The sequence below is a fragment of the Gorilla gorilla genome, chromosome 15 (assembly GCF_029281585.2).
Source record: "Gorilla gorilla gorilla isolate KB3781 chromosome 15, NHGRI_mGorGor1-v2.1_pri, whole genome shotgun sequence".
Classification (NCBI taxonomy): Eukaryota; Metazoa; Chordata; class Mammalia; order Primates; family Hominidae; genus Gorilla; species Gorilla gorilla.
Window position 1 is genome coordinate 97,928,848 of NC_073239.2, and position 27,578 is coordinate 97,956,425.

Below are 27,578 nucleotides of genomic sequence, written 5' to 3' on the forward strand. Positions count from 1 at the left end.
TCCACAGCTAACATCATACTGAACACGGAAAAGTTCAAAGCTTCTCCTCTAAGATCTGGAACAAGACAAGCATGCCCACTTTCAACACTTTCATCTACCTAGAGCAATTAGGAAAGAGAAAGAAATAAAGGGTATCCAAATGGAAAAGGAGGAACTCAAACTGTCCCTGTTTTCATATAACATAATTTTATATATTAAAAAAAACCCTAAAGACTCCACCATAAAACTATTAGAACTAATAAACAAATTTAGTAAAGTTGCAGGATACAAAATCAACATACAAAAATCAGTAGCACTTCTATGTGCCAATAAAAAACTATCTGAAAAATAAACCAAAAAAGCAATCCCATTTACAACAGTTACAAGAAAAAAAATACTTAGGAATAAATTCAACCAAGAAGGTGAAAAATTTCTACCATGGAAATTATAAAATGTTGATGATGAAATTGAAGAGGACACAAGTAAATGGATAAAGATATCTTGAGTTCATTGATTAGAAGAATTAATATTAAAATGTCCATACTACTCCCAAAAGATCTACAGATTCAATGAAATCCTTATCAAAATTCCAATGACAGTTTTTCAAAGAAATAGAAAAAAAATCCTAAATTCATATGAAACCACAAAACATCTTGAATATCCAAAGCAATTTTGAGTAAAAAGAACAAAGCTGACAGCATCATACTAGCTGACTTCAAGATAAACTACAAAGCTATAGTAACCAAAACCGCATGGTACTGGCATTAAAACAGACACATAGACCAATGGAACAGAAGAGAGATCACAGAAATAAATCCACGCACTTAAAGCCAATTGATTTTCAACAAACATGCCATGAATACACATTGGGGAAAGAAGAGTCTCTTCAAAAAATGGTTCTGGGAAAACTGGATATCCACAAGCAGAAGAATGAAAGTAGACCCCATCTTTCATCATATACAAAAAATCAAATCAATATTGACTAGAAGCTTAAGTCAACACTAACGATAAAATTACTAGAATAAAACATAGGGAAATCCCTTTATGACACTGGCCTAGGCAAAGATTTTTTTGATAACATCTGAAAAGCATAGGCAACAAAAGCGAAAATTGGTAAATGGGATTACATCAAACTAAAAACTTCTGCACAGCAAAGTCAACAATTAACAAAGTGGAGAGACGACAAACAGAATGGGAGAAAATATTTGCAAAGCATACATTTGATAAAGGGTTAATATACAGAATACAAAAGAAACCCAAACAACTCAGCAATAAAACAAATACAGTCATGTTCCACATAACATTTTGGTCAATGATAAATGGGATCTAAGTAAACTAAAGAGCTTTGGCACAGCAAAAGTAACTATCAACAGAGTAAACAGACAACCTACAGAATGGGAGAAAATTTTTGCAAATTATGTATCTGACAAAGGTCTAATATCCAGCATCTATAAGGAACTTAAACAAATTTACAGGAAAACAACAAACAACCTCATTAAAAAGTGGGCAAAGGACATGGACAAACACTTCTCAAAATAAGATACATCCAGCCAATGATCATATGAAAAAAGGCTCAACATCACTGATCATTAAAGAAATGGAAATTAAAACCACAATGAGATACCATCTCAGACCAGTCAGAATAGCTATTATTAAAAAGTAAAAAAATAACAGATGCTGGTGAGGTTGTAGAGAAAAAGGAATGCTTTTACACTGTTGGTGGGGGTGTAAATTAGTTCAGCCATTGTGGAAGAAGGCGTGGCGATTTCTCAAAAACCTAAAGACAGAAATACCATTCAACCCAGCAATCCCATTACTCATTACTAGGTATATACCCAAAGTAATATTAATTATTCTCTTATAAAGACATGGCACACATATGTTCATTGCAGCACTATTCACAATACCAAAGACATGGAATCAACCTAAATGTTCATCAATGATAGAATGGATAAAAAAATGTGTTACATATACACTATGGAATACTATGCAGCCATAAAAAAGAACGAGATCATGTCCTTTGCAGGGACATGGATGGAGCTAGGAGCAATTATCCTTAGCAAACAAATGCAGGTACAGAAAACCAAATACAGCATGTCCTCAGTTATAAGTGGGAACTAAATAATGAGAACACATGGACACACAGAGGGGAACAAAACACACTGGGGCCTATTGAAGGGTGGAAGGTGGGAGGAGGGAGAGGATCAGGAAAAACAACTAATGGATATTAGGCCTAATAACTGGGTGATGAAATAATCTGTACAACAAACCCCCAGGACACAAGTTTACCTATGGAACAAACCTGCACTTGTACCCCTGAACTTAAAAGTTAAAGAAAAATTTTGGTCAATGATAGCATATATAAAAGTGATCCAATAAGATCACAATATTGTATTTTTTGTGCCTTTTCTATGGTTAGATATGCTTAGATACACAGATATTTACCATCATGTTACAATTGTCTACAGTTTTCAGTACAGTAACATACTATACAGGTTTCTAGCCTAGGAGCAATAAGCTATACAATCTAGGTCTATGTAAGTACATTCTGTGATGTTCACACAATAACAACATTGCGTTACAATGCATTTTTCAGAATGTATTCCAACACTTAAGTGATGCATGACTGTAATCTGATTTTAAAATGGGCAAAAGACCTAAATAGACATTTCTGAAATGGCCAACAGGTATATGAAAATATGCTTAACATTAGCAATCATCAGAGGAATACAAATAAAAGTCACAATGAGATATCACCTTGCCCCAATTAGAATGGGTATTCTCAAAATACCAAAAAATGACAAATGCTAGTATAGATGTGGAGAAAAGAGAACTCTCATACACTTTTGGTGGTAAATTAGGACAGCCATTATGGAAAACAGTATGAAGTTTCCTCAAAAAATTAAAACTAGAACTATCATGTGATCCAGCAAGCTCACTATTGTGTATATGTTCAAAGGAAATGAAATCAGTATGTCAAAGAGATATCTGCATGCTCGTGTTTATTGCAGAACTATTCACAAAAGCCAAGATATGGAATCAGCCTAAGTGTTCATCAAGAGATGAATAAACAAAATGTCACAAATATACACAATGGAATGATATTTAGCCATAAAAAATGAATGAAATCTTGTCATTTGGGGTAATACGGATTAATCTAAAGGATGTGATGTTAAGTGAAATAAGACAGGAAGAGAAAAACAAATACTGTATGATCTTACTCATATGTGAAATCTAAAAAAGTTGACATCATAGAAGTAGAGTGTAGGGAAGTGGTGACCACAGGCAGAAGAGTGTAGGGGTAAGAGGAGGATGGGGAGAGATTAGTCAATGGGTAAAAAGTTACAGTTATATGGGAGAAATAAGTTCTGTGTTCTGTTGTACAGTAGGGTGACTATAGTTAACGACATTGCATTGTATATTTCAAAATAGCTAGGATAGAGTGTTTTCAATGTTCTCACAACAAAGAAATGATAAATGTATAAGGTAATTGATATGCTAAATGCCCTGATTTGGTCATTACACAACTATACATGTACTGAAACTTCACCCTGTACCTGATAAATATGTACAATTATAATGTCTCAGTAAAAAACAAAACAAACATAAGAGCCGTATATGAAAAACCCACAGCCAATATCATACTGAATGGGCAAAAGCTGGAAATAATTCCCTTGAAAACTGGCACAAGACAAGGATGCCCTCTCTCACCACTCCTATTCAACATAGTATTGGAAGTTCTAGGGCACACAGGCAAGAGAAAGAAATAAAGAGTATTCAGATTCAAAGAGAAGAAGTCAAATTATCTTTGTTTGTAGATAACATGATCCTATATCTAGAAAACCCCATAGTTTCAGCCCAAAAGCTTCTTAAGCTGATAAGCAACTTCAGCAAATTCTCAGGATATAAAATCAATATTCAAAAATCACTAGCATTCCTGCACACAAACAACAGGCAAGCAGAGAGCCAAATCACAAATGAACTCCCATTCACAACTGCTACAAAAAGAATAAAATACCTAAGAATACAGCTAACCAGGGAGGTGTAAAGTCTCTACAAGGAGAACTACAAACCACTGCTCAAAGAAATCATAAAGGACATAAACAAATGGAAAAACATTCCATGCTCATGGATAGAAAGAATCAATATTGTGAAAATGGTCATACTGCCCAATGTAATTTATAGATTCAATGCTATTCCCATTAAACTACCATTGACATGCTACACAGAATTAGAAAAAACTATTTTAAAATTAATATGAAACCAAACAGAGCCCAAATAGCCAAGACAATCCTAAGCAAAAAGAACAAAGCTGGAGGCATCATGCTACCTAACTTCAAACTACACAACAAGGCTACAGTAATGAAAACAGCATGGTACTGGGACAAGAACAGACACATAGACCAATGGAACAGAAAAAAAGAACTCGGAAATAAGTCCACACACTTACAACCATCTGATCTTCAACAAACTTGGCAAAAACAAGCAATGGGGAAATGATTCCCTATTTAATAAATGGTGCTGAGAGTCCTGGCTAGCCATATGCAGAAAACTGAAACTGGACCCCTTCCTTACACCACATACAAAAATTAACTCAAGATGGATTAAAGACTTAAATGTAAAATCCAAAACTATAAAAATCCTAGAAGAAAATCTAGGCAATACCATTCAGGACATATGCACAGGCAAAGATTTCATGATAAAAACACCAAAAGCAATTACAACAAAAGCAAAAATTGACAAATGGGATCTAATTAAAGTAAAGAGCTTCTGCACAGCAAAAGAAACTATCATCAGAGTGAACAGACAACCAACAGAATGGGAGAATAGTTTTGGAATGTATTCATCTGACAAAGGTCTAATATCCAGAATCTACAAGGAACTTAAATTTACAAAAAACAAACAACCTCATTAAAAAGTGGGCAAAGGACAGGAATGGACACTTCATAAAAGAAGACATACATGGGACCAACAATCATGAAAAAAAGGTCAACATCACTGACCATTAGAAAAACCTAAATCAAAACCATGATGAGGCCGGGACAGCGGCTCACACCCGTAATCCCAACACTTTGGGAGGCCGAGGTGGGCGGATCACGAGGTCAGGAGATTGAGACCATCCTGGCTAACACGGTGAAACCCCTTCTCTACTAAAAACACAAAAAATTAGCCAGGCGTGGTGGCATGTGCCTGCAGTCCCAGCTACTTGGGAGGCTGAGGCAGGAGACTTGCTTGAACCTGGGAGGCGGAGGTTGCAGTGAGCCGAGATTGCGCCACTGCACTCCAGCCTGGGCGACAGAGCAAGACTCTGTCTCAAAAAAAAACACACACACACACACACACACACACACACAATGAGATACCATCTTACACCAGTTCAGAATGGCTATTACTAAAAAGTCAAAAAACAACAGATGCTGACATGATTGCAGAGAAAAAAAGAATGCTATACACTGTTGGTGAGAGTGTTAGTTAGTTCAACTATTGTGGAAGACAGTGTGGTGATTCCTCAATGATGTAGAGGCAGGAACACTATTTGACCCAGCAATCCCATTACTTAGCTTATGCCCAAAGTAGTATAAATCATTCTATTATAAAGATATGCACACATATATTCACTACAGCACTATTCACAATAGCAAAGAGGTAGAATCAACCTAAATGCCCATCAATGACAGACTGAATAAAGAAAATGTGGTACATATACACCATGGAATACTATGTGGCCATAAAAAGGAATGAGATCATGTCCTTTGCAGGGACATGGATGGAGTTGGAAGATACTAACCTCATCAAACTGACTCAGGAAGAGAAAACCAAACACCACATGTTCTCACTTATAAGTGGGAGCTGAAAGATGAAGAAAGAGCTGGGCTTATGTCCATGTCTGGTTTTGGTAACTGAGTAATGTTGGCCTTGTACAATGCATTAGGGATAATTGCCACCTCTTCAATTTTTAGAAACACTTTGGGAAGATTGGTATTAGTTCTTTACACATTTGGTAGAATTCCACAGTGAACCCATCTGATCCTGGGCTTTTCTTCAATGAAAGAATTATTATTTATTTTAAGTTCTGGGATACAGGTGTAGAATATGCAGGTTTGTTGCATAGGTAAATGGGTGCCATGGTGGTTTGCTGCACCTATCAACCCATCAGCTAGGTATTAAGCCCAGCATCAATTAGCTATTCTTCCTCATGCTCTCCCTCCCATGGCCCCCAACAGGCTCCTGTGTACGTCGTTCCCCCTCACGTGTCCATGTGTTCTCATCATTCAGCTCCCACTTGGTTTTTTTTCATCATCACTGCTGTTTCAATGAAAACACAAATTCAAACCAATTTCACATTTACTGAATAATTATGGAAGCTAGAAACCCACAGGGTAATCACACAAATACAAAATACCTACCTAAATAATATCGGACATATACTGGGTATTTTGGTTACCTATAGCTACATAAGTATTTACTGTAAAATATAAAAGTTTAAAACAACTACCAATTTAACATCTCTAATGATAGTGTATATCAGGAATTCGGGTAAGAGATAGCTGAATCATTCTCATGGCATCATCAGAGTTTACTCACTGGTATTCAGATGACAAATGGGCTTTTCTGGAGAGCCCAAGATGGCATTATTCACTTGTCTGCTGCCTTGATAAGGATGGCTGAATGCTAGTCTCAGGTGGAACTTTGCTGCAAGGCTTCCTCTAATGTAACCTCAAAATTTCAGAACACACTTCTGCCACATTCTATAATCAAGCAAATGATCAAAGCCAGCCCAGATTCCCAAAGAGGGAAATTGGTGGCCATGTTTTTACTTCCATAATCAGGGAGAAGGGCAGGAAATATGATCCAGAACAAAGAGAAAAATGAGTTAGTAGCAGCAGACACAGAATGACAGAGATGGTGGAATTAACAAGAAATGACATTAAAACATCTGTTATAAGTCTTCTAAACAACCTCAAAAAAATAAAAGAATGCATAATCATAATGAGAAAAATGGAAGACATAAAGAAGACCTAAAAGAAACTTCTAAGTTAAAAATATATAAAATGAAAATAACTGGATGAGATTAACATCAATGAATACTACAGAAGAGGAAAAAATTAGAACTTAAAGACTTAGCAATAGAAACTAGCCAAAATTAAGCCCAGAGAGGGAAAAAATATATTAAAAAAAACAAAAAAATTGAGTGCATCAATTACCCATATGACAATATCAAGTGATCTATCTTGTGATCTATCTTATACATAATTGGAGTTCCAGAAGGAAATGAGAGAGAAAAAAACATGAAGAAAAATTTTAATGCAACAATAATCATATATTTTCCAAATTTGATAAAAACTCTAACCCCATAAATTCAAGAACCTCTCAATGAATCTCAGGAAGAATAAATATAAAGAAAATGATACCAGGACATATCATAATCAAATTGCTGAAAACAAGTGATAAAGAGAGTATTTTAAAAGTAGCCAGATTTAAAAAATACACATTACCTACAAAGGAATGAAGGTTAAAAGGGAAACAGGCTTATTGTCAGAAACTTCACAGGCTGGAATACAACAGAATAACATCATTAAAGTATTGGAAAAAAACCTGTCTACATAGAATGGTATATCCAGTAAAAGTGTCTTCCCATATTAAAAGTAAAAATACTTCCTCAGATAAGCAAAAGTTGAGTGAAGTCATTTCCACCAGACCTGTACTAAAAACAAAACACATTAAAGGAAGTTCTTCAAGACAGAAAGAAAATAGAAATTTGGATCTACATAAATGAAAGAAAGAAACAGGCATAGTGGGTAGAAAATATGTGGTTTTAAATCAATGTATAATAATTGAAACACACATACTGAAAGGAAAATTAATGCAGGAGTGTTGACACCTGAAATGCAGATCAAGAATGAGAAGAACTCACTTTTTGGCCATTTTTCAAATAAAATTACTTTTTTCCTCATAAACAACAGCACAAACAACCGACACAAATACACACACACACACCCCTCCCCCAAAATGTTTGACTATGGTATTCCATATGTCTGAGTAGAATATATAGGTGATAAACATATACATACTATTTTTGAATGCCTAGGCCATTGTTCTGACTGGATTGAAAATGCCTTAAGACAATTAGGTCTTTTCTCCTTGAATAAAATTCACTGACAACACTTTGAAATTGTAACGATAGATGGTGAATTTATGAACTGCCAAAAGGCATGTGAGAACCAAGAAAAAGAGTTACCCTGTGCCAAAGCCCACATTGCCATTTATTAAGGACAGCTGCTTTCCAGAACACTGGACAGATGACACATGTTTTTTCATTGGCTCTTTTTTTTTTTTTTTTTTTTTTTTGAGACAGTCTTGCTCTGTTGCCCAGGCTGGAGTGCAGTGGCACGATCTCGGCTCATTGCAAGCGCTGCCATTCTCCTGCCTCAGCCTCCCGAGTAGCTGGGACTACAGGTGCCCACCACCACACCCAGCTAATTTTTTGTATTTTTAGTTGAGACCGGGTTTCCCCGTGTTAGCCAGGATGGTCTTGATCTCCTGACCTCATGACCCACCCGCCTCAGCCTCCCAAAGTGCTGGGATTACAAGTGTGAGCCACCGCGCCCGGCCTGTTCATTGGCTTTTATATAGAAGTATTAACTGAATGCCTGCTATGTTTATGGACTACATTGTAGCTAAGACCCCATGTATTATAATTCCTGACATTCACTCAGGACTTTGCAATAGATAGCTCGCTTTTATATCTACCTTGCTTTCTCTTCATAACAATAAATGAGGAGGGTGGATATTATTATCCCTTTTTCAGTTGAGGTTAAGAAAGCCCTGACTCTCAACTCATCACCCTACTTCCTTCACTAAAGCTGTAATATCCTTTAGACTCTGTCATAAACAGAAGCCTTCAGGTCTCAGCTGAATTCAGTTTTTTCATAGGGACTTCTCATATACAGCAGATCTTCCAATAAGGTCGTTTTGTTATAATGTTGATGAAAAAAAACACTGATTCCTGGCCGGGATCACTGTCCATGGGAAGTTCACACATTCTTCCTATATCTACATGGGCTTTCTTCTGTTATTATTAATATGGTTTCCTTCCACATCCCAAAGATGAGCATACTAGGTTCATTGGCCTGTCTAAATGGTCTCAATCTGATGAGTGCAGGGGTGTATGTGCGAGTGCGTCCTGTAATGGAATGATGTCAAAGGCTGGTTCCTACTTTGCTCCAAGCTGCCAGGATGGGCTCTGGCCACCAGTGACCCTGAGCTGGAATAAGCAGGTTGGAAAATGAATGAATGAATAAATACAAGTTAGTATAAAATAAAAAATTTTTAAGTACATGATAATCATACAATAAACAATGCAGTATGAAAGCGCTTAGTGAGATTACTATATTTGTTGTTTGTTTCTGAACTGCGTGATGGTAGGAGGTGCTTCTGACAATGTTCATTTTGCAAACATGTATTCTTTGATTGAATCTACCACCATGATTGCCCTCACTCTCTGATTCACCGAAAATTGAGTAAATCATTATCTTGTTTTTATTTTTCTTTCTTAAATGTATATATAGTTCACATTTATTTCAATGTTTAATAGTATAAGTGTTTTGGTCTTTATTTAGAAGTTTGGTGATGTTTTTGTGACCAGAAATATGCCACAGGAATTTAACTCTTGTTTATATCCATTATCCTATGATAAAATTGGTTTTATTATACATCATTTTCTTAAAATTGTAGTTTCCAAGAACCTAATCAGGACATTAAGTGAGAATGTACTGTACTCACGTAGGTCTTGTATTATTTCTTCATAGCATATAGTTATTAAAGTGAGATTTTTAAAAAAATGTTTGGCTCCCACATTGGTCTCAGCTTCAGGCAGGCAGAAGCTTTGACTCTTTACCATAGCAACCCCAGCACTCTGAATAATGCCTGGAGCATGGTAGGCACTCAATATATGTGGTCTACTAAATGTGTGTTGGTTGCTGAAATGCTTCTAGATCAAAACTGCATAGCAAAGGAAGGAATCTGTCTATGGTTATGTAGTTTCAGAATACCATATCTATATGTACTTTATAATGAAAAGCTTGCAGGAAAATTGGCTATTATTACTTTATTAAATGAATTTGAGTCACTCATCCTTTCTTCAGATTATTCATCTATAAAATAACAATGTTTGAAAACCATATAGGTATTAAACAGTGCTCCTCAAAGCCCAGATGGTTCTGTGAGTGTTGAGGAAGAGCAAAGAGATACATTTAAATTTTTTTCTTTTATTTACATACCAAGTAAAAGCACTACACATATTAAATGGCAGTCCAAGGCTAGGTTTGGTTCTGTGTCCCTACCCAAGTCTCATCTTGAATTGTAATCCCCATGTGTCAAGGGAGAGATCTGGTGTGAGGTGATTGGATCACAGGGACGGTTTCCCCCATGCTATTCTTGGTATAGTGAGTTCTCACAAGAGCTGTTGGTTTTTAAAGTATTTGGCAGTTCACCCTTTGCTCTCTCTCTCCTGCTGCCATGAAGAAGGTGCTTGTTTGCCCTTCACCTTCTGCTACCTTCTGCCATGATTGTGTTTCCTGAGGCCTCCCAAGCCATGCAGAACTGTGAGTCGATTACCCAGTCTCAGGTATTTATTTATAGCAGTACAAAAACAGACTAACACAGTTTATAATAAAATGTTCCCAGTAATATTGAAGGAGCACTATAATGCTCCCTAAGAACTTAGAAACAAATGAAATCAAGTAAATTTTTAAAGTAACACACAATGGATCATAATAAACACATATAAAATCTCTTAAGGGAAACAGAATAACACACTACAATACGAAGAAAACATCCATCAGGCAGGAGATTGATCAGCAATAAAGGCAAAGGAAAAGTGGAGTCAGAGATGAGAACTCTGGAAATTCCCAACCGGTCTATGTCCAGGAGAAAGGAAACTTAAATCAGTGTTCAGACCTTCAGGCAAGGTCATTTTTTGTATGAAACAACAATACTATGCTCTCTTAGCCTGAGAACATTTTTTAAAATGGATTCATCTCCTGTTTTGATTGATTTCATGATTTCAGGCAAACTTCTGAATATTTCATGGTTCCCTAAAATAGTCTGCTGAGAAGAAAAATTGGTCATACCATCACGAATATTCAGACCCATGTGACAGTTGTATTTCTCATCATCAATAAATTGGCAAACTGATTTATATGTTTTTGTTTAAAACACCTAGTTAGTGTTCACTATGTTCCTAACATTGTTATAAGTGCTTCTAATAATAATTTATTACATCTTCATAGCAACTCCATGTGGTAGGTACAATCCTATAAAGATAATAATAGTAAAGTAATGCACTTTTTCTGTTAAAAACTATTTTTAATTGACAAATAATTATATCTATTTATGGGGTACAGTAGGATATTTTGATATATGCATACATTGTGGGATGATCAAATCAGGCTAATTAACATGTACACCACCTTACGTATTTCTTTGTGATGAGAACACTTAAAATCCACGCTTTTTTCAATTTTGAAAGATTTGGGAGATTTTATGGGTCCTTTCCAAGCCATCACAATAAAGTAAGTCGCACAATTTTATTTTGTTTTCTGGTGCATATAAAATTATGTTTACACTACATGGTGTAGTCTACCAGTGCTAAGATTTCTCTGTAGCATGCAATGCTGTTTGATAGCATTTTACATGCAATGGAACTTCTTTCAAAATTGGAGTCAATCTTCTCATACCCTGCTTCTGCTTTATCAACTAAGTTTATGTAATATTCTAAATTTCTTTGTTGTCATTTAAACAATATTCACAGCATCTTCACCTGGACTAGATTCCATTTCAAGAAACCACTTTCTTTGCTCATTCATAAGAAGCAACTCCTTATCGAATAAAGTTTCATGATGAGATTGCAGCAATTCAGTCACATTTCAGGCTCTACTTCTAACTCTAGTTCTCTTGCTATTTTCACCACATCCGTAGTTACCTCCTCCACTGAAGTTTTTAACCCCTCAAAATTATCCATAGAAGTTGGAATTAACTTCCTCCAAACTCCTGTTAATGTTGAAATTTTGACCTTCTCCCATGGATTACAAATGGTCTTAATGGTATCTAGAATGATGACTCTTTTCCAGAAAGCTTTAAATTTACCTTGTCTTGGTGACTGTGAATACTGCTGCAGTGAATGTGGAGTGCAGACGTTTCTTCAGCTTACTGATTTTTATTCCTTTGGGTGGCATAGCTGGATCATATGGTATTTCTACTTTTAGTTTTTTAAATAACCTTCATACTTTTTCCAAAATAGTTGTACTAATTCACATTTCCACAACACAGTGTGTGAAGGTTCCGTTTTCTCTAAATCCTTGCCAACACTAGCTAGCATTCACCTTTTTGATGACAGCCATTCTTACAGGTGCAGGGTGATGTCTCATTGTGGTTTAATTTGCATTTCCCTGTTGAGTAGTGATGTTGAGCATTTTTAACTATATCTGTTGGCCATTTATATGTCTTCTTCTGAGAAGTGTCTATCCATGTCATTTGCCCATTTTTAATAGGAGTATATGTTTTATTGAGTCATTTGAGTTCCTTATATATTTTTGATATGAGTCCCTTATCAAAATGAGGCCATTTGACAATATATTTGCAAATATTTTCTCCCAATCTGCAGGTTTTCTTTCCACTCTGTTGATGGCTTCCTTTCCCATGCAAAAGATTTTTTAGTTTGATGCAATCCCAATTGTCTAATTTTGCTTTTGTTGCCTGTGCTTTGGGGGACATACCCACGAAATAATTGCCCAGACCAATGTCAAGGAGCTTTTCTCCTATTCTTCTCCTATGAGTTTTACAGTTTCAGATCTTATATTTAAGAGTCTCACCCATCGTAAGTTGATTCTACTATCAAGGGAGAGATAAAGTTCCAATTTTATTTTTCTGCATGTGGATAGCCACTTTTTCTAACACCATTTATTGAAGAGACTGTTCTTTCCTCATTGTGTGTTCTTGGCACCTTTGTTGAAAATCAATTGACCATAGATATGTGCGTTTATCTGGGGACCCTCTACCCTATTCGATTCATTGATGTGTCTGTTTTTATAGCAGTACCCTGCGGTTTTGGTTACTATAACTTTGTGATGTATTTTGCAATCAGGTAGTTTAATGCCTTAACCTTTGTTATTTTTGCTCAAGATTGCTTTGGTTATTCAGGGTCTATTGTGGCTCCATACAAATTTTAAGGTTGTTCTATTTCTGTGAAAAATGACATTGGAATTTTGATAGGATTGCACTGAATCTGGACATCACTTTGGGTAGTATAGACATTTTAACAATATTAATTCTTCCAATTCATGAACACAGAATATCTTTCCATTTCTTTGTGTCTTCAATTTCTTTTATCAATGTTTTATAGTTTTCAGTGTATAGGTTCTTCTCCTCCTTGGTTAAATTTACTCCAGAGTATCTTATTTTTTATAGCTATTGCAAATGGAATTGTTTTCTTAATTTTTTTCAGATAGTTCATTGTTACCATATAGAAACACTACTAAATTTTGTATGTTGATTTTGTAACCTACTTTACTGAATTTTATTCATCAGTTCTAACAAATTTAGGAGGCTGAGGGAGGGGAGAGGGAGAGGGAGATAGATTTGTACTGTAAAGAATTGGTTCACCTGATTATGGAGGCTAAGAGGCTCAAGATAAGCAGCTGGAAAACTGAAGACCCAGGAGAGCCAAAGGTATAGTATCAATCAAAGTTGAAAGTCCTGAGAACCAAGAGAGCTGATGGTATAAATTCTTGTTTGAATCCAGTGGCCTGAGAACCAGGAGAGCCTGTGGTGTAGAACTTAGTCCTAGTCTGAAAGCAAAGAAAATTGATGTCCCAGCTTAAAGACAAGCAGAGATAAAGAATTTTTCTTTCTGAGCCTTCAATTGATTGGATGAGGCCCATTCACATTGGGAAGGGCAAGCTGCTTTATTGAGTTTACCAATTCAAATGTCAATCTCATCCAGAAACATCCTCACAGACACAACACGAAATAATGTTTAAGCAAATATCTTCATATCCCATGACCCAATCAAGCTAACACATAAAATTAAGCACTATACTCGTGTACACAAATAGACATTTTTAACTTAGCTGTGCATTTCTCCAAATCCTTTAGCAAATTACAAATACCAATCAAGAATGCTGATGGAAACATACCTACTTGTGTGACTACAAGTTAAAACACTGATAACACCAGGTGTTGGTGAGGATGTAGAGTTGACTGGAACTCCTATACATCACTGGCATGAGTGAACATGTTACAATCACTTTGGAAACTGGAAGTTTTTGTGATAGTTAAGTATACACTTACCTATGATCCATAAATCATATTCCTAGATATTTACCCAAGAGCAATGAGTATGTGTGTCCATAAAATGATTTGTACATGGATGTTCTTCACAGCAGCTTTCTTCATAATAGCCCCAAACTAGAAACAACCATCAACTGGAGAATGAACAAAAAAATGCATATTCATAATTAGCAATAAAAATCACTACTGATACATGTAATAACATAGATTTGTCTCAGAAACATTATGTTGAACAAAAGAAGCAAGGCAGAAAAGTGGCTAATTTTTGATTATTTATGTGAAGTTAATAAACAAGCAATCTGTGATGATAGAAGTCAGAATAGTAGTTATCCTAGAGAAGAGCAGGATTACTGATATAGTTTGACCATGTCCCCACTCAAATCTCATCTTGAATTCCCACATGTTGTGGGAGGGACCTGGTGGGAAATAATTGAGTCATGAGAGCAGGTCTTTCCTGTGCTGTCTTCATGATAGTGAATAAGTCTCACAAGATCTGATGGTTTTAAAAACAGGAGTTTCCCTTCACAAGTTGTCTCTCTTTGCCTGCTGCCATCCATGTAAGATGTGACTTGCTCCTCCTTGCCTTCCGCCATGATTGTGAGGCCTCTTCAGCCATGTGAACTGCAAGTCCATTAAACCTCTTTTTCTTCCCAGTCTTGGGTATGTCTTTATTAGCAGTGTGAAAATGGATTAATACAGTAAATTGGTACTGGGAATGGGTTGCTGCTGAAAAGATACCTGAAATGTAGAAGCGACTTTGGAACTGGGTAACAGGCAGAGGCTGGAGCAGTTTTGAGGGCTCAGAAGAAAACAGGAAAATGTGGGAAAGTTTGGAACTTCCTAGAGACTTGTTGAATGCTTTGACCAAAATGCTGACAATGATACGGACAATGAAATCTAGGCTGAGCTGGTCTCAGATGGAGATGAGGAACTTGTTGGGAACTGGAGCAAAGGTGACTCTTGTTATGTTTTAGCAAAGAGACTGGCAGCATTTTGCCCTTGCCCTAGAGATTTGTGGAACTTTGAACTTGAGAGAGATGATTAGGGTATATATATCTCTATATATCTGGTGGAAGAAATTTCTAAGCATCAAAGCATTCAAGATGTGACTTGGGTGCTGTTAAAGGCATTCAGTTTTAAAAAGGAAACTGAGCATAAAAGTTCAAAAAATTCACAGCCTGACAATGCAACAGAAAAGAAAATCCCATTTTCTGAGGAGAAATTCAAGCCAGCTGCAGAAAATTGCATAAGTAATGAGGAGCTGAATGTTAATCCCCAGGACAATGGGAAAAACGTCTCCAGGGCATGTCAGAGAACTTTGTGGCAGCCCCTTTCATCACAGACATAGAGGCCTAGGAGGAAAAAATGGCGTCATAGGCTGGGCCTAGGTTCCCTCTGCTGTGTGCACTCTAGGGACTTAGTACCCTGCATCCCAGCTGCTCCAGGGGCAGAGCTGTCCAACACCATGGGAACTCAACCCTTGCATCAGTGTGACCTGGATGTGAGACATGGAGTCAAAGGAGATCATTTTGGAGCTTTAACATTTGACTGTCCTGCTGTATTTCAGACTTGCTGACTTTTTGGACTTGTAGCCCCTTTGTTTTGGCCGATTTCTCCCATTTGTAATGGCTGTATTTACCCAATACTTGTATCTGCATTGTATCTAGGAAGTAACTAGCTTGCTTTTGATTTTACAGGCTCATAGGTTGAAGGGACTTGCCTTGTCTCAGATGAGACTTTGGACTGTGGACTTTTGAGTTAATGCTGACATGAGTTAAGACTTTGGGAGACTGTTGGGGAGGCATGATTGGTTTTGAAACATAAGGACATGAGATTTGGGAGGGGCCGGGGTGGAATGATATGGTTTGGCTGTGTCCCCGCCCAAATCTCGAGTTCCCACATGTTGTGGGAGGGACTCAGTGGGAGGGAATTGAATCATGCGAGCAAGTCTTTCCTGTGCTGTTATCATGATAGTGAATAAGCCTCATGAAATCTGATGATTTTAAAGATGGGAGTTTCCCTGCAAAAGCGCTCTCTCATTACCTGCTGCCATCCATGTAAGACATGACTTGCTCCTCCTTGACTTCTTGACTTCTGCCATGATTATGAGGCTTCCTTAGCCACATGGTACTGTAAGTCCATTAAACCTCTTTTTCTTCGCAGTCTCGGGTATGTCTTTATCAGTAGCGTGAAAATGAACTAATACAATTCCTGATTGGAAAACTACACAGGAAACTTCCAGGGTGATGGAGATATTTTATATTTTGATCCAGGCACTGGTCTCATGGGTTTATGTGTACATATATGCATACATATATGTAAAGTATAAGTATACTTATATACACCGAAGTATATAAATATGCATTGTAGACTTGTGCATCTCACTGGGTATAAACTATGCCTTAATAAAGAACTGTGAAAAAATAGTTTCAATACAAAAAATTATGCTAAATAATGAAATGAAACCAAATTTAATATTTTCAACAATTTGGAGACCTAAACCAATACTTGTGAATAGACAACTCTCTCCCAGATGGCCTAAGCTGAGCAATTTCCATAAGTCAAACTTATCAAGCTATTGCTTGAGTTTCTGGGGTTCAAATTGAACCCCAAATTGAAACTCTGTTTGACCCTACATAATAACTCACAAATCCACTTGGATTCTGGGCAGTATGCCATTCTATTTCAGCTGCAGTGTCACACCTTGCATTGTAGACATCATATCACCTGACATTTTTGTATCATTTGTAAATAATTTAGCAGCAACACTGACTAAAATTTACTATACCACCCAAAATACAAAACACAAGAGAATGACAAGTCAAAGTTATTTTATTTTAAAAAATAGTCTATACGCAAACAGTCCCAAGTGTTTAACTGCATGATCCTTGTGGGTCTACACCCCTGATTTTAAATCCTATGCTTGCTGTATTGTTTCACAGTTTGCCACAGAGTATTTTCTTAATGCACAACAGTAAAACAAATTCACCAATGAAAATTTATTCTTGGCTGGGTGCAGTGGCTCACACCTGTAATCCCAGCACTTTGGGAGGCCAAGGCAGGTGGATTACTTGAGGTCAGGAGTTTGAGACCAGCCTGGTCAACATGGTGAAACCCCATCTCTACTGAAAAAACAAAAATTAGCTGGGTGTGGTGGTGGGTGCCTGTAATACCAGCTACTCAGGAGGCTGAGGCAGGAGAATCGCTTGAACCCCAGAGGCAGAGGTTGCAGTGAGCCAAGATTGCACCACTGCGCTCCAGCCTGGGTGACAAGAGTGAAACTCCATCTCAAAAAGAAAAAAGAAAAGAAAAAAGGATTTATTCTCACCAAAATAAGAACACAAGGCAAGTGATAAATGTCACATTAAATTGTATTAATATTGCCTAATTTGTAATCCACAACTTCACAATATAAAAAATCTGGATTATTTTTACCAATTCCCTCTTTTTCTACTATGAATACTTTCTATACTCACATAGAATAGTTCAGTGAAATATACTTGGTACACCTCAGTGAAATACTGGCTGATTGATTGACACAGGTGGTTAATACAACAAGAGGCCCTTAAGATGAAGATGACATTGATATTAAACAAACATGCAGAATCACAAAATACTCTCAGCCTGTTTGCCGGGAGGCAAATAGGACACACAAGTGGGAAGTTCAGTGTTTCTGGACCACACAGTCTCTGCCACGGCAAAGAAGATCAGCCAGCCTCCTCAACTCAGTACAATTCAGACATGGTCATGAGGTAGGGGCTATAGTGAGAAATGTGTTAGAACCCACACCTACATATGCACATATGCAACACAAGCTATGTGTTTAAGATTCCAGAAACTGTGTAAGAAACAAGATGTTGGAATGTTGATTGGATTTACATGTTGATGAAATTTCAGTGAACTAAGCCTAGCATCATGCAAGATTACTGTGAAAAGTTTAATTGCACCAACTGCTCTTGTTTGGAACAAAGAACTGTCAGCTCTCTTTACATTAACCGTATTTCTCTCCCCCATTGCTACTGCAAGAACCAAAAAGAGAGTACTTAAAACTGGGTTCTACCTGCAAAATCTGCAAGTCAATCAGTCATGGTTTACATGCATGTCAATTTCTACATTATATTTTCCTAAGGCAAACATTTGACAGATATAAATCTTGCCTAAGCAAGGCCCAAAGGAAACATTTGTCATACCTCCAATGGTCATTCTTGATTAAAGAAATCACAGAAAAACAAATTGAAATTGCAAACTCAGCTTATATCTTTTCTCTCACATAATTTCTATATCTTGAAGCCAACTTCTTTAACCATAAAATGTGCATTCTCCACATAGGATACAAGACTATAGCTGTGAACTATTTTCCCAATAAGTTACATACGATGCCTTAATCATTAATAGTAAATAGATGTACTATTTGTATGAGGTGAGGTTTTTTTGTCATATTTTAGAAAGAATCATCATTGTCTTCTTATTGTGAATTATCAAAGGCAAATAAAAAACAGCCTCTTCAGTACCTAGCATATTTTCATTAGAAACAAATTCTATTGTGATGCAAATTCTTTGGACAAAAGTGAAGCACTTTGAAGATTTTCTAATATTTTTGTCAAAAGAATACACATGTAGATGTGTACTTTGCCTTTTCCATAAATATTCAAAATGTATTCTGAAATTAAAATAAAATATTTTGATAAAATAAACACATTCACTTGGTGTTTTTTCTTTCATTTGCATTTAAAGCAGTAATCACAATATCACAAGATTCTTTGAATAAAAGGCCTTCTCTTGAAAAGGTAGATAATAGAAAGAACATCCAGCCCCTTGCCCCTAGATGGAGGGATAAAAACAGATAGATGACAAACATTCTATAAATTAACTCTAGCCAGAAAACTACTGCAAATCAAAACAACCACAAAACCTCCACAAAGGTTATGTGCATGCCGGAGCACATGTGTCTGGGGGTCATGAGGCATCCACATATTACAGTAAATTTTCCCCACAACCCTTATTGTAAGGTTGAACTATCAGGCAAAAATGGAGCAGATGCTCTCTAAATAAATATGACGTCTTTATTTAATTTCCTAGATGCCATGCCCTCACTAATTATTTTTGTTCTTTATTTGAAGGGAAATAGATACCTTAGAAGAAAACTCCTTTTAAATGTTTTCATAAGCTCAATCAAACTAATCACATGTTAAAAGCCAGGAAAGAAATTAAAGGAGAGCTTAAGCTAATATGATGAATTTTAGAGAGGCAACCAAGGCAATTTATACCAAAAGTCAACAAAATTTACACAAACTCAATTATGTATTTTTTTAGATTATGCGCACATTACTATGAAAATATCCAGGCAAAATGTATGAACTGTTAAATTGCAATTGAATTTGGCAATCTATACAACTAGTTGTCATTCTAATAGTTCATTTAACATTATTGAAATCAGTATTTTGTCCCAGCATGTTATAATCATGATATTAACTGAATTTATTCAAAAAGGAGACATTATTTTTATCTCAGGCTGATTGCTAGCACCCTCAACTTCAATTTTGTTTGATTTACTGTGCATATTGTATTATTACTAAGACAGATGCTCTGAGACACACAGTCCTTATTGGTCTATATATATTGGTGAGCTTTCTTTGGTAAAAAAAATCTGACTGGGAAAAATATCTTGTTTGTGGAATTAAGCAAAACATTAGCATTTCAAATATTTTTGTCTTTTAAAACACCTTGTGCCACAACTAACTCAATAGTGGGAAAAAGATCTTTGTTCAGAACTGTATGTGTGTAAAAGAGAGAGAGAATTCAAGAAACAGGTATTATATATCCCAGAAACTCATACTTCAGGAAAGAATAGAAACATTATTTGAACCTTTAGCTCAAAGACTATCAAATTGCACTTAGATGCTATTTCTGTTCCAGGTTAATTTCTTAGAAACCATTGTAATCTTATTCTAGTTTCCTATTTAATTTTATATATGTTATTTACTTTTGAACACGGGCTAAACTCAAAAACTTTTAGTCAGTGAAAGTTACAGTTTAGACCCATATTGCCTACAATCTTACCGTAAGTATGCCCACAAAATGTTTGCCTTACGACAGCTCTATGAGTAAGACTATCTTTGAGCTTAAACTCAATCGCCTTGGGTGATACTCAACTGGTGGGTATCTTTTGTTTTCCTTTGGCATGGCCCAATTTTACACAGAGATTTTGGTGGAATGACTTGTTCTTCTCATATCTTTTTAGCTTCAGAATCCAGATAACTCAATTAAGGAAATATAAGTGGGAGACCTTCAAGGGAGAACAAGTAATTTATGGGACCTGAATTTCTGAAATAATATTAAGGCAACATTGGGCTTCATGGCAAAACACCAGAAGTTGGGAAGAGTTGCAGATTTACTCTTTTGACATTCACATCACCTCCCTCCCTCCATTTTAATAGATGCTTTTACCAACTAATTTGGTCTTTCTGATGCTTTGATTAGGCAAGTTACAGATATATTTTAATAGCTGCAAAAATGAATACTTCAAAGAAAGCATAGACCAAGGAAATATATTGTTGAAAAGTAAACCCTCAGCTTAGAGAAGAAAAAATACACCATGTTATTCTACTATCTATAAATGAGGTACTAACTGGATGATGTGTGATTACCAGTGTGATTAAATGGCAAAAACAGACACATGGAGAAGCTAAGTAGTATGCTAAGGCATTGTCTTTTTGCCAAGTTAATACACTATGTACACTGTTTTCCATACAAGATTCTCAAGTAGTAACTATAGTAAAGAGCATAACTCAAAAAATGGAGTGCCTAGGTGGAGAGGCATACTGGAATGCATGAAGGTGTTTCATTATGTATGATGAGAACAGTCTCCACCTTCTGAAGAGTCTCCAAAAAAGCAAGCTGGAGGAAAAGTCACACCTTTAAGGTGCAAATCCAACAAAGATGTCTTAAGATTCTGAGGAAGAATTTGCTCCTTGCCAGTCAGTTATTTCCAGACTGCAGCATGTAGATGATAAGATCAAGATATGATTGAAGAGACTTTTACTTGTGCAAGAAGGTAGTAACCATGCTACTATTTTTAATCCTGAAGATTTAAAACATGCATTTAATTCTTTTAAATATGTACTTAATGTATATTCTGATAGCATTCCAAGGCATTTCCATTGACAAGTACATGCTATAAATTCAGTAGTCTTAACATACTGATGAATATATTATGTTGTTCGCACGAATGTTCATTGTAGCACTTTTCACAATAGCAAAAACATGGAATCAACCTAAATGTCCATCAGTGACAGATTGGATAAAGAAAATGTGGTACATATATACCATGGAATATTATGCAGTCATAAAAAAGAACAAGATTATGTCCTTTTCAGGGACTTGGATGGAGCTGGAGGCCATTATCCTCAGCAAACTAACAGAGGAACAGAAAACCAAATACCACATGTTCTCACTTATAAGTGAGAGCTAAATGATGAGAACTCATGGACACAAAGAGAAGAAACAGACACTGCGGCCTGCTTGAAGGCAGAGGGTGGGAGGAGGGAAAGGAGCAGAAAAAAATAACTATTGGGTACTAGGCTTAGTACCTGAGTGATGAAATAATCAGTACAAAAAAAACCCTGACACCAGTTTACCTATATAACAAATCTGCATATGTATCCCCAAACCTAAATTAAAAGGTAAAATAATCATGTTTTTTCAATTTAATAAAAAGACCCCCCAAAAAATGTTGCCCTTCAGTTAACAAATAAAGTGTGATGCCAGGCAAGACATATTAGTTTACTGCTAATTCATAGATGAAGTCTGATGATTTACTTTCTGCATCTGAATCTAACAATTCTTATTGGGAGAAAAAAATGTGTACATATGGTTCTTTGGTATGTTTGTTGAGTATTATTTTTGTTCATTATGTGTAAGGAAACATATTGTGAAAACTGTCATGCTTTTTAATAATGTGTTTTTATAATTAAGGCGAATTATTAGAAAAGCCCAATGATTAAAACTCTAATTATGTAACTGTTATTTTCACAGGAAGCTTATTGAGACTCACCTGAGAACTATTCCAAGTCATGCATTTTCTAATCTGCCCAATATTTCCAGAATGTAAGTTTTTTTTAATATAAAGAAAAGTTTGCATTTGTGATATGTTATTCTCTAAACGTGTTCTATCAAGAAAAACACTTGGTATTATACTTGCATAAATCAATGGCAGTTACATTTTCAATGTATATGACAATTTTATGTACATGATTTTTATTTCATTTTGCTATATCTCTGCTCCTTAATTCCTACATGATTTTTTAAAACCTAAATCAAATTTAAATTCATTTGATTTTGAGCAGTTCATAATTCTCGATGTGTTTTAATATATCTTGGGATATGGCAAAACCTTAGCTGTAAATCTCTCCTATAAACATCCCGTAGTTTATAAGGTAAACATATATACAGATAGACAAACATCCATCTGTCCTAGTCACCAAGTCTTGAATCACCTTTCACTACTAATACAAATATTTACATTTTGTTATAAACGTAGCCAGTGGTTTCAGATCTCTCACATTAACAGAAAATTAAAAGTAATTCTAAACCTTAAAAATTGAATTGCTATCCACTTAGAGTAAGGAGAAAAGGGATTTTCCATATTGGGTTGACAAAGAGTGAATGAAATGAAGCAGGTCTTTATTTCATTTAATTGATTTTGACAGGCAATCCAGATAGTTCAGGCATGCGAAATAATATAACCAGGAGCAACCTGTACAGTTTTTGGCCAAATGTACTCACTCTGTGGCCATTTTGTTAGTGTTTCTGTCATTTCAGTAGTTCTCAACCACAGTCGACTCTACCCCTAGAAGCACTTAGCATTTTTGGTTGCTAAATGCCCACTAGAGAGGGGGCTGCTACTGGCACCTAGTGGGTAAAAGTGAAGGTTGCTGCTGAACATTCTACAGTTCATAGGACAGTCCCCACAACAGAATTATCTAGTCCAAAATGTCAGCAGTGTTGAGACTGACAGACCATCCTACTGAACATCTCTGCAGTTTTTTATGTTGCTAACAAGTCCTTCCTCTTTCAAACTCTTGCCTCTTTGTTTTCCTTGATATTCCTCTCTCATTCCTCTTCTTGTCTCACCTGGCTACTCTTCCTTAGTCTCCTTTTCTGACTTCCTATTTTATTTTTGCCAGCTACTTAATTACCAGCTCTTTCCTTGTATATTTTGTTCTAATTCCTCTATACCCCCACTCTCCTTGAGTAAACACTCCCATTCTTTGGGCTGCACTATTTCCTAATACAGCTAATTTCCAAATATTATCACTTGGATGTCCCACAGGCTCTTCAAAACCAGCATATCCAAAATAAACACATCATCTTCCTCCCAAGCTGTTCCTTCTCTTTTAACAGCACCACTGTAGCATCCTATAAGCTAAAAACCTTGAATTCTCCTTTAGCTTTTCCTTTTCCCTCATCTACCTTATACAACTGCCTATTTGGTGTCTCTGTTTGCATGTCTCAACAGCTTGGCCATTACTTCATTCATTCAACAGATATTTATTGAGCCCTACTTTGTGCCTGGCACTTTGCTAGGTGTTCCGTACACAACAGTAGACAAAACTCACAGCAGTTCAGTTTTATTCCTAAGAGAGTGACGAGTATCATGATGGGGTCAGTTATTGGGTGATATGGAAACTCACATAAGAGGTCTATTACCTACACAGGAGCAGGGAGAGGAGTTGGGGAAGACTTCCTGAAAAAAAAAATAGCACCTGACCTGTGATCTGCATTATATAGCAAAAAGCAGAAGGGAAAAGCCTGGGCTTTCTGAAGAATTGAAATATAATAAGTTTCTTGGAGGTAGAGCTTAGGCAGGGAGGTGAGCAGTAGAAAAAAATAAAACTTAGGTCTAAGTTAGTACAGGGTCTTGTAAATCACGTGAAGGAGTTTAAAAACTTCCCTAAGGGCTGAGCCATTCAATGGTTTTAAGCAGGCAAGTGAAATGGTCAGATTTTCATTTGAGAAACATTCCCTTGGCTATGTAGTGGAGTGAGGGGTGGAAGTGGAGCAAGGCTGTAGGCAGGAAGCTAGTGAAGAGGCTGATGCAGTGCCCAAAGTACAGGGGATGGCAAATTGCAGGATGATCATTGAGTGGGAATAATGAAAAAGGATAGAGACTTGAGACATAAATAAGGGAGGGCTGATCAAGTTTCTGATTAGGACATCTGTGTGGTTGATCGGCACATTCATTTAGGCAGAGAAGTGTTTTGTGTATTTGCTGTGGAGGGTCAGGGGGTGTGTTAGGAATTCAATTTGGGGCATATGGCATTTGAGGTGCAGTTATATTGAGTACACATCAGGACACAGACAGAATTTTTTCATTCATTTGATAAATATTTGTTCAGCCCCTACTATGTGCCAATCACTGCTCTGAGAGCTGGGGATACATCAGGGAACAAACAGACAAAGATCCATGTCCCCATGGAGTTTCCATTTGAATGGGAGTAAATAGACAATGAACCAAAAACACAATAAATAAGTAAATTAGATACTAATTTAGAAGGAAATAAGTACATGGGAAAAAAAGTAAATTAGAGTAAAGAGGATTGGGAGTTCTGGGTATATGGGGGCACTCAGGGGAGAGATTCAGGTACAGATTGAGAGTCACAAACAACTGGGTGTAACTGGGACCAGGAGGAGGCATCCGCAGGGAGGGAGAAGCTACAGAGAGAGAAGAAAGAACAATTTTGAGAGCATGTGGTCCCTGAAGAGGCAGGAGGGGATGAGATCCAAATAGAGGGATTGGCCTTCTAGAGGAAGATGGTCACTTTTTACATCATAACGAGGAAGTCATGTTGTAGGACTTTCTCCTTAGTTCACCTAAAAGCCAGGTTCTTGTCACATGGCCATAAAAGATTAGGCTCGCAGACACTTTGAAGGGTGATAAAAATAGAATTTATTGGGTGAAAGAGGAAAAGAGGGAAACAGGGACTCTCAGCAAAGCGAGAGTCCTCCTAGTCCACTTCCCGCCTCACAGATTGAATCCCAGGTACCACCCCACAACAGGAGAGGCCAGGCTCCTCCCCACTATAAATGAACTTCCCGAAGCTCCACCCCAGTACACACTTCTCCCAGGGCACAGGCAGTTGAAGGTTCTGCTAGGGAGCCCTTTTTTACTTAGCTGTCTCAGTTGTAGGAAAAGATGGGACAGATGCAGGTAAACTAATAGGCTTATTGGTGGGGAATTCAAGGCATTCTCGTGTTAAAGTTTCAAACATTTCTATGACTTATCAAATTACTAAAGGACATCTAAGAAGATGGAAGATGGAGGTGGCAGAGTTAGAAATTTGATGAGAAGATTTGAAATAAAAGTGGTGAGCAATAAGAAGAGGGTTGGTTGACTGAGATATAGGAGATACCCAGGCAGATCTGAAGGCTCCACTGAGGCTTCCCCCAGGGAGACTGCTGGATTCTCCAGTCTGGGTTAAGTGATAGGGGTCCCTGAACCCTATCAAGCATTTAACACCTTGTGTTAATTCCATTTACCTTGTACCTTAATCTGTATCTCTGAGTACTGTGAGTTCCTTGAAGGTAGGAACAGGCCTGTTTTGTCATTGTCCAGAAGGATGTCTGTCATACAATGAATGTTCAATACATATTTGTGGAATAAAAGCACATATACATACCTGAATAGTAATTAAAGATTTGATATATCTTGGGGAGAAGAAAGAGATCAATAGGATGATGGTAGGTTTGTCTGAGATGGTTCAAATTCCCACTTGGTATTCTGGCATAATTGTTAATGGCACCTTGCTTTAACTCACAAAACTATCCCAGTTTGAATGATAAGCCATGTGGTGACTGTAATGATTACATGATGTTTAAATGCAAAGAAGAAGTAGGATCTGATTTTTCCTAGTTATAAAAATGGGGTAAGTAAGCAGGGAATCACAATTTTTATCTCCCTGAATAAACGATTCCTGCCAGTTGTCTTCACAACTAAGCTATCACAGCCCTACAAAAAGGTGTCATTAGGTTGGAGAAACTGGAACTTCCATTTGATAATATGGGCCAAGTGACTATCCTTCTGGAACCATGAGAAAGACTCACACTTCTTAACTGAGAAATTCAGTAGAAGATTTGGAGCAATGGAAAAGATGCTTAGGGAAAAAAGTTGGCAGCCTTGAAAAATGAATCTTGCTCTGCTAGCTGGCTCAGCTTCATCCACAATAAATCCCCACAGTCTCTACACGGTAAATTAATTCCTTTCAATCTGTTCCATTGTTTCCTTTATGTTAGAAATATATTTGGATCAAAACAATTTATATAACGTTATTACCCACAAGAGGCAAAGGGTTAAGAGACTGGGTAAATCAAAGGATAATTACTTAGAGAACGGGTAATTCAAAATAGAAAGCACAGAGCCATTAGAATACTTGTAATAACCAAGATAAAAACTCAAAATGGAACAATCAGCACTCCTCTTGTAAACATTGCATCGATGAGGATATTTTACTGGCAGATTCAATTCAAACTATAGGTCAGTGGTTCTCAACATTGCCTACACATTAGAATCAGCTAAGAAGCTTTTGAAAAATAAAAGTACTTGACTCATCCCTCATAAACTCTGATTTAATTATCCTAGACCAGGTCTTGGACATCTGCGTATTTTAAAGCCCTTCAGGTAGTTTAATTGCATGTCCAGGGTTGAGAATCTCTGCCATGGCTATGGCTGGAAACCATCTGTCAATTGTTCATTTTCCCAAATGTCATAGAAATACCTCACAATAGAAAGTGGTCATTGAATTTGGCTGCATTAGTCATTCTCATTACAAGATGGAATTTGAGGAAACTATTTGAAATATTCCTTATATGTTCTTGACAAGTTGTATTTAGGAATTTCTCTGTTTTCCTTTTTCAGTACTTGAAGCTTTTATTTGAATTACTTTTTGCTTACAAAGTTTAAGATGGAGCTTGAATTTTCAGCTTCATTTAAAATCATGAAGAGAAGTCTTAAGGGAGTATGTCATCAACCTGTGGAATGTTCCACTAGAGAACTGCGGTTTTCTCTTCATCTTTGAAACTACATGTGTAATTCCATGTTATTAGACATTCCATTAAAAATGCTTCTTATTGACTCTAGCGTTCTTTTCTGATGCTCATGTTTTTTTGCTATTTTGAGGAACTCTTCTATTCATTCAGTTGTTTAATAAGAGTCGACAACATGCCAAGCACTCTGAAAGGCACTCGAGATTCAG

The 27,578-nt window shown here is 36.7% G+C and overlaps 1 protein-coding gene and 1 long non-coding RNA gene across 2 annotated transcripts in view; one reads left to right on the plus strand and one right to left on the minus strand.

Moving 5' to 3' along the window:
• TSHR (thyroid stimulating hormone receptor) overlaps positions 1-27,578 on the plus strand; it is a 193,257-nt gene that overhangs the window by 84,958 nt on the left and 80,721 nt on the right. The window contains exon 5 of the mRNA XM_063698096.1: positions 22,363-22,434. Within this exon, the coding sequence (XP_063554166.1) occupies positions 22,363-22,434 (72 nt within the window). The remainder of the gene's footprint in view (positions 1-22,362; positions 22,435-27,578) is intronic.
• The window catches only part of LOC134757135 (uncharacterized), a 99,341-nt gene that overhangs the window by 30,543 nt on the left and 41,220 nt on the right, over positions 1-27,578 (minus strand). Inside the window, exon 6 of the long non-coding RNA XR_010130806.1 lies at positions 13,642-14,462. This is a non-coding gene — a long non-coding RNA (uncharacterized lncRNA). The remainder of the gene's footprint in view (positions 1-13,641; positions 14,463-27,578) is intronic.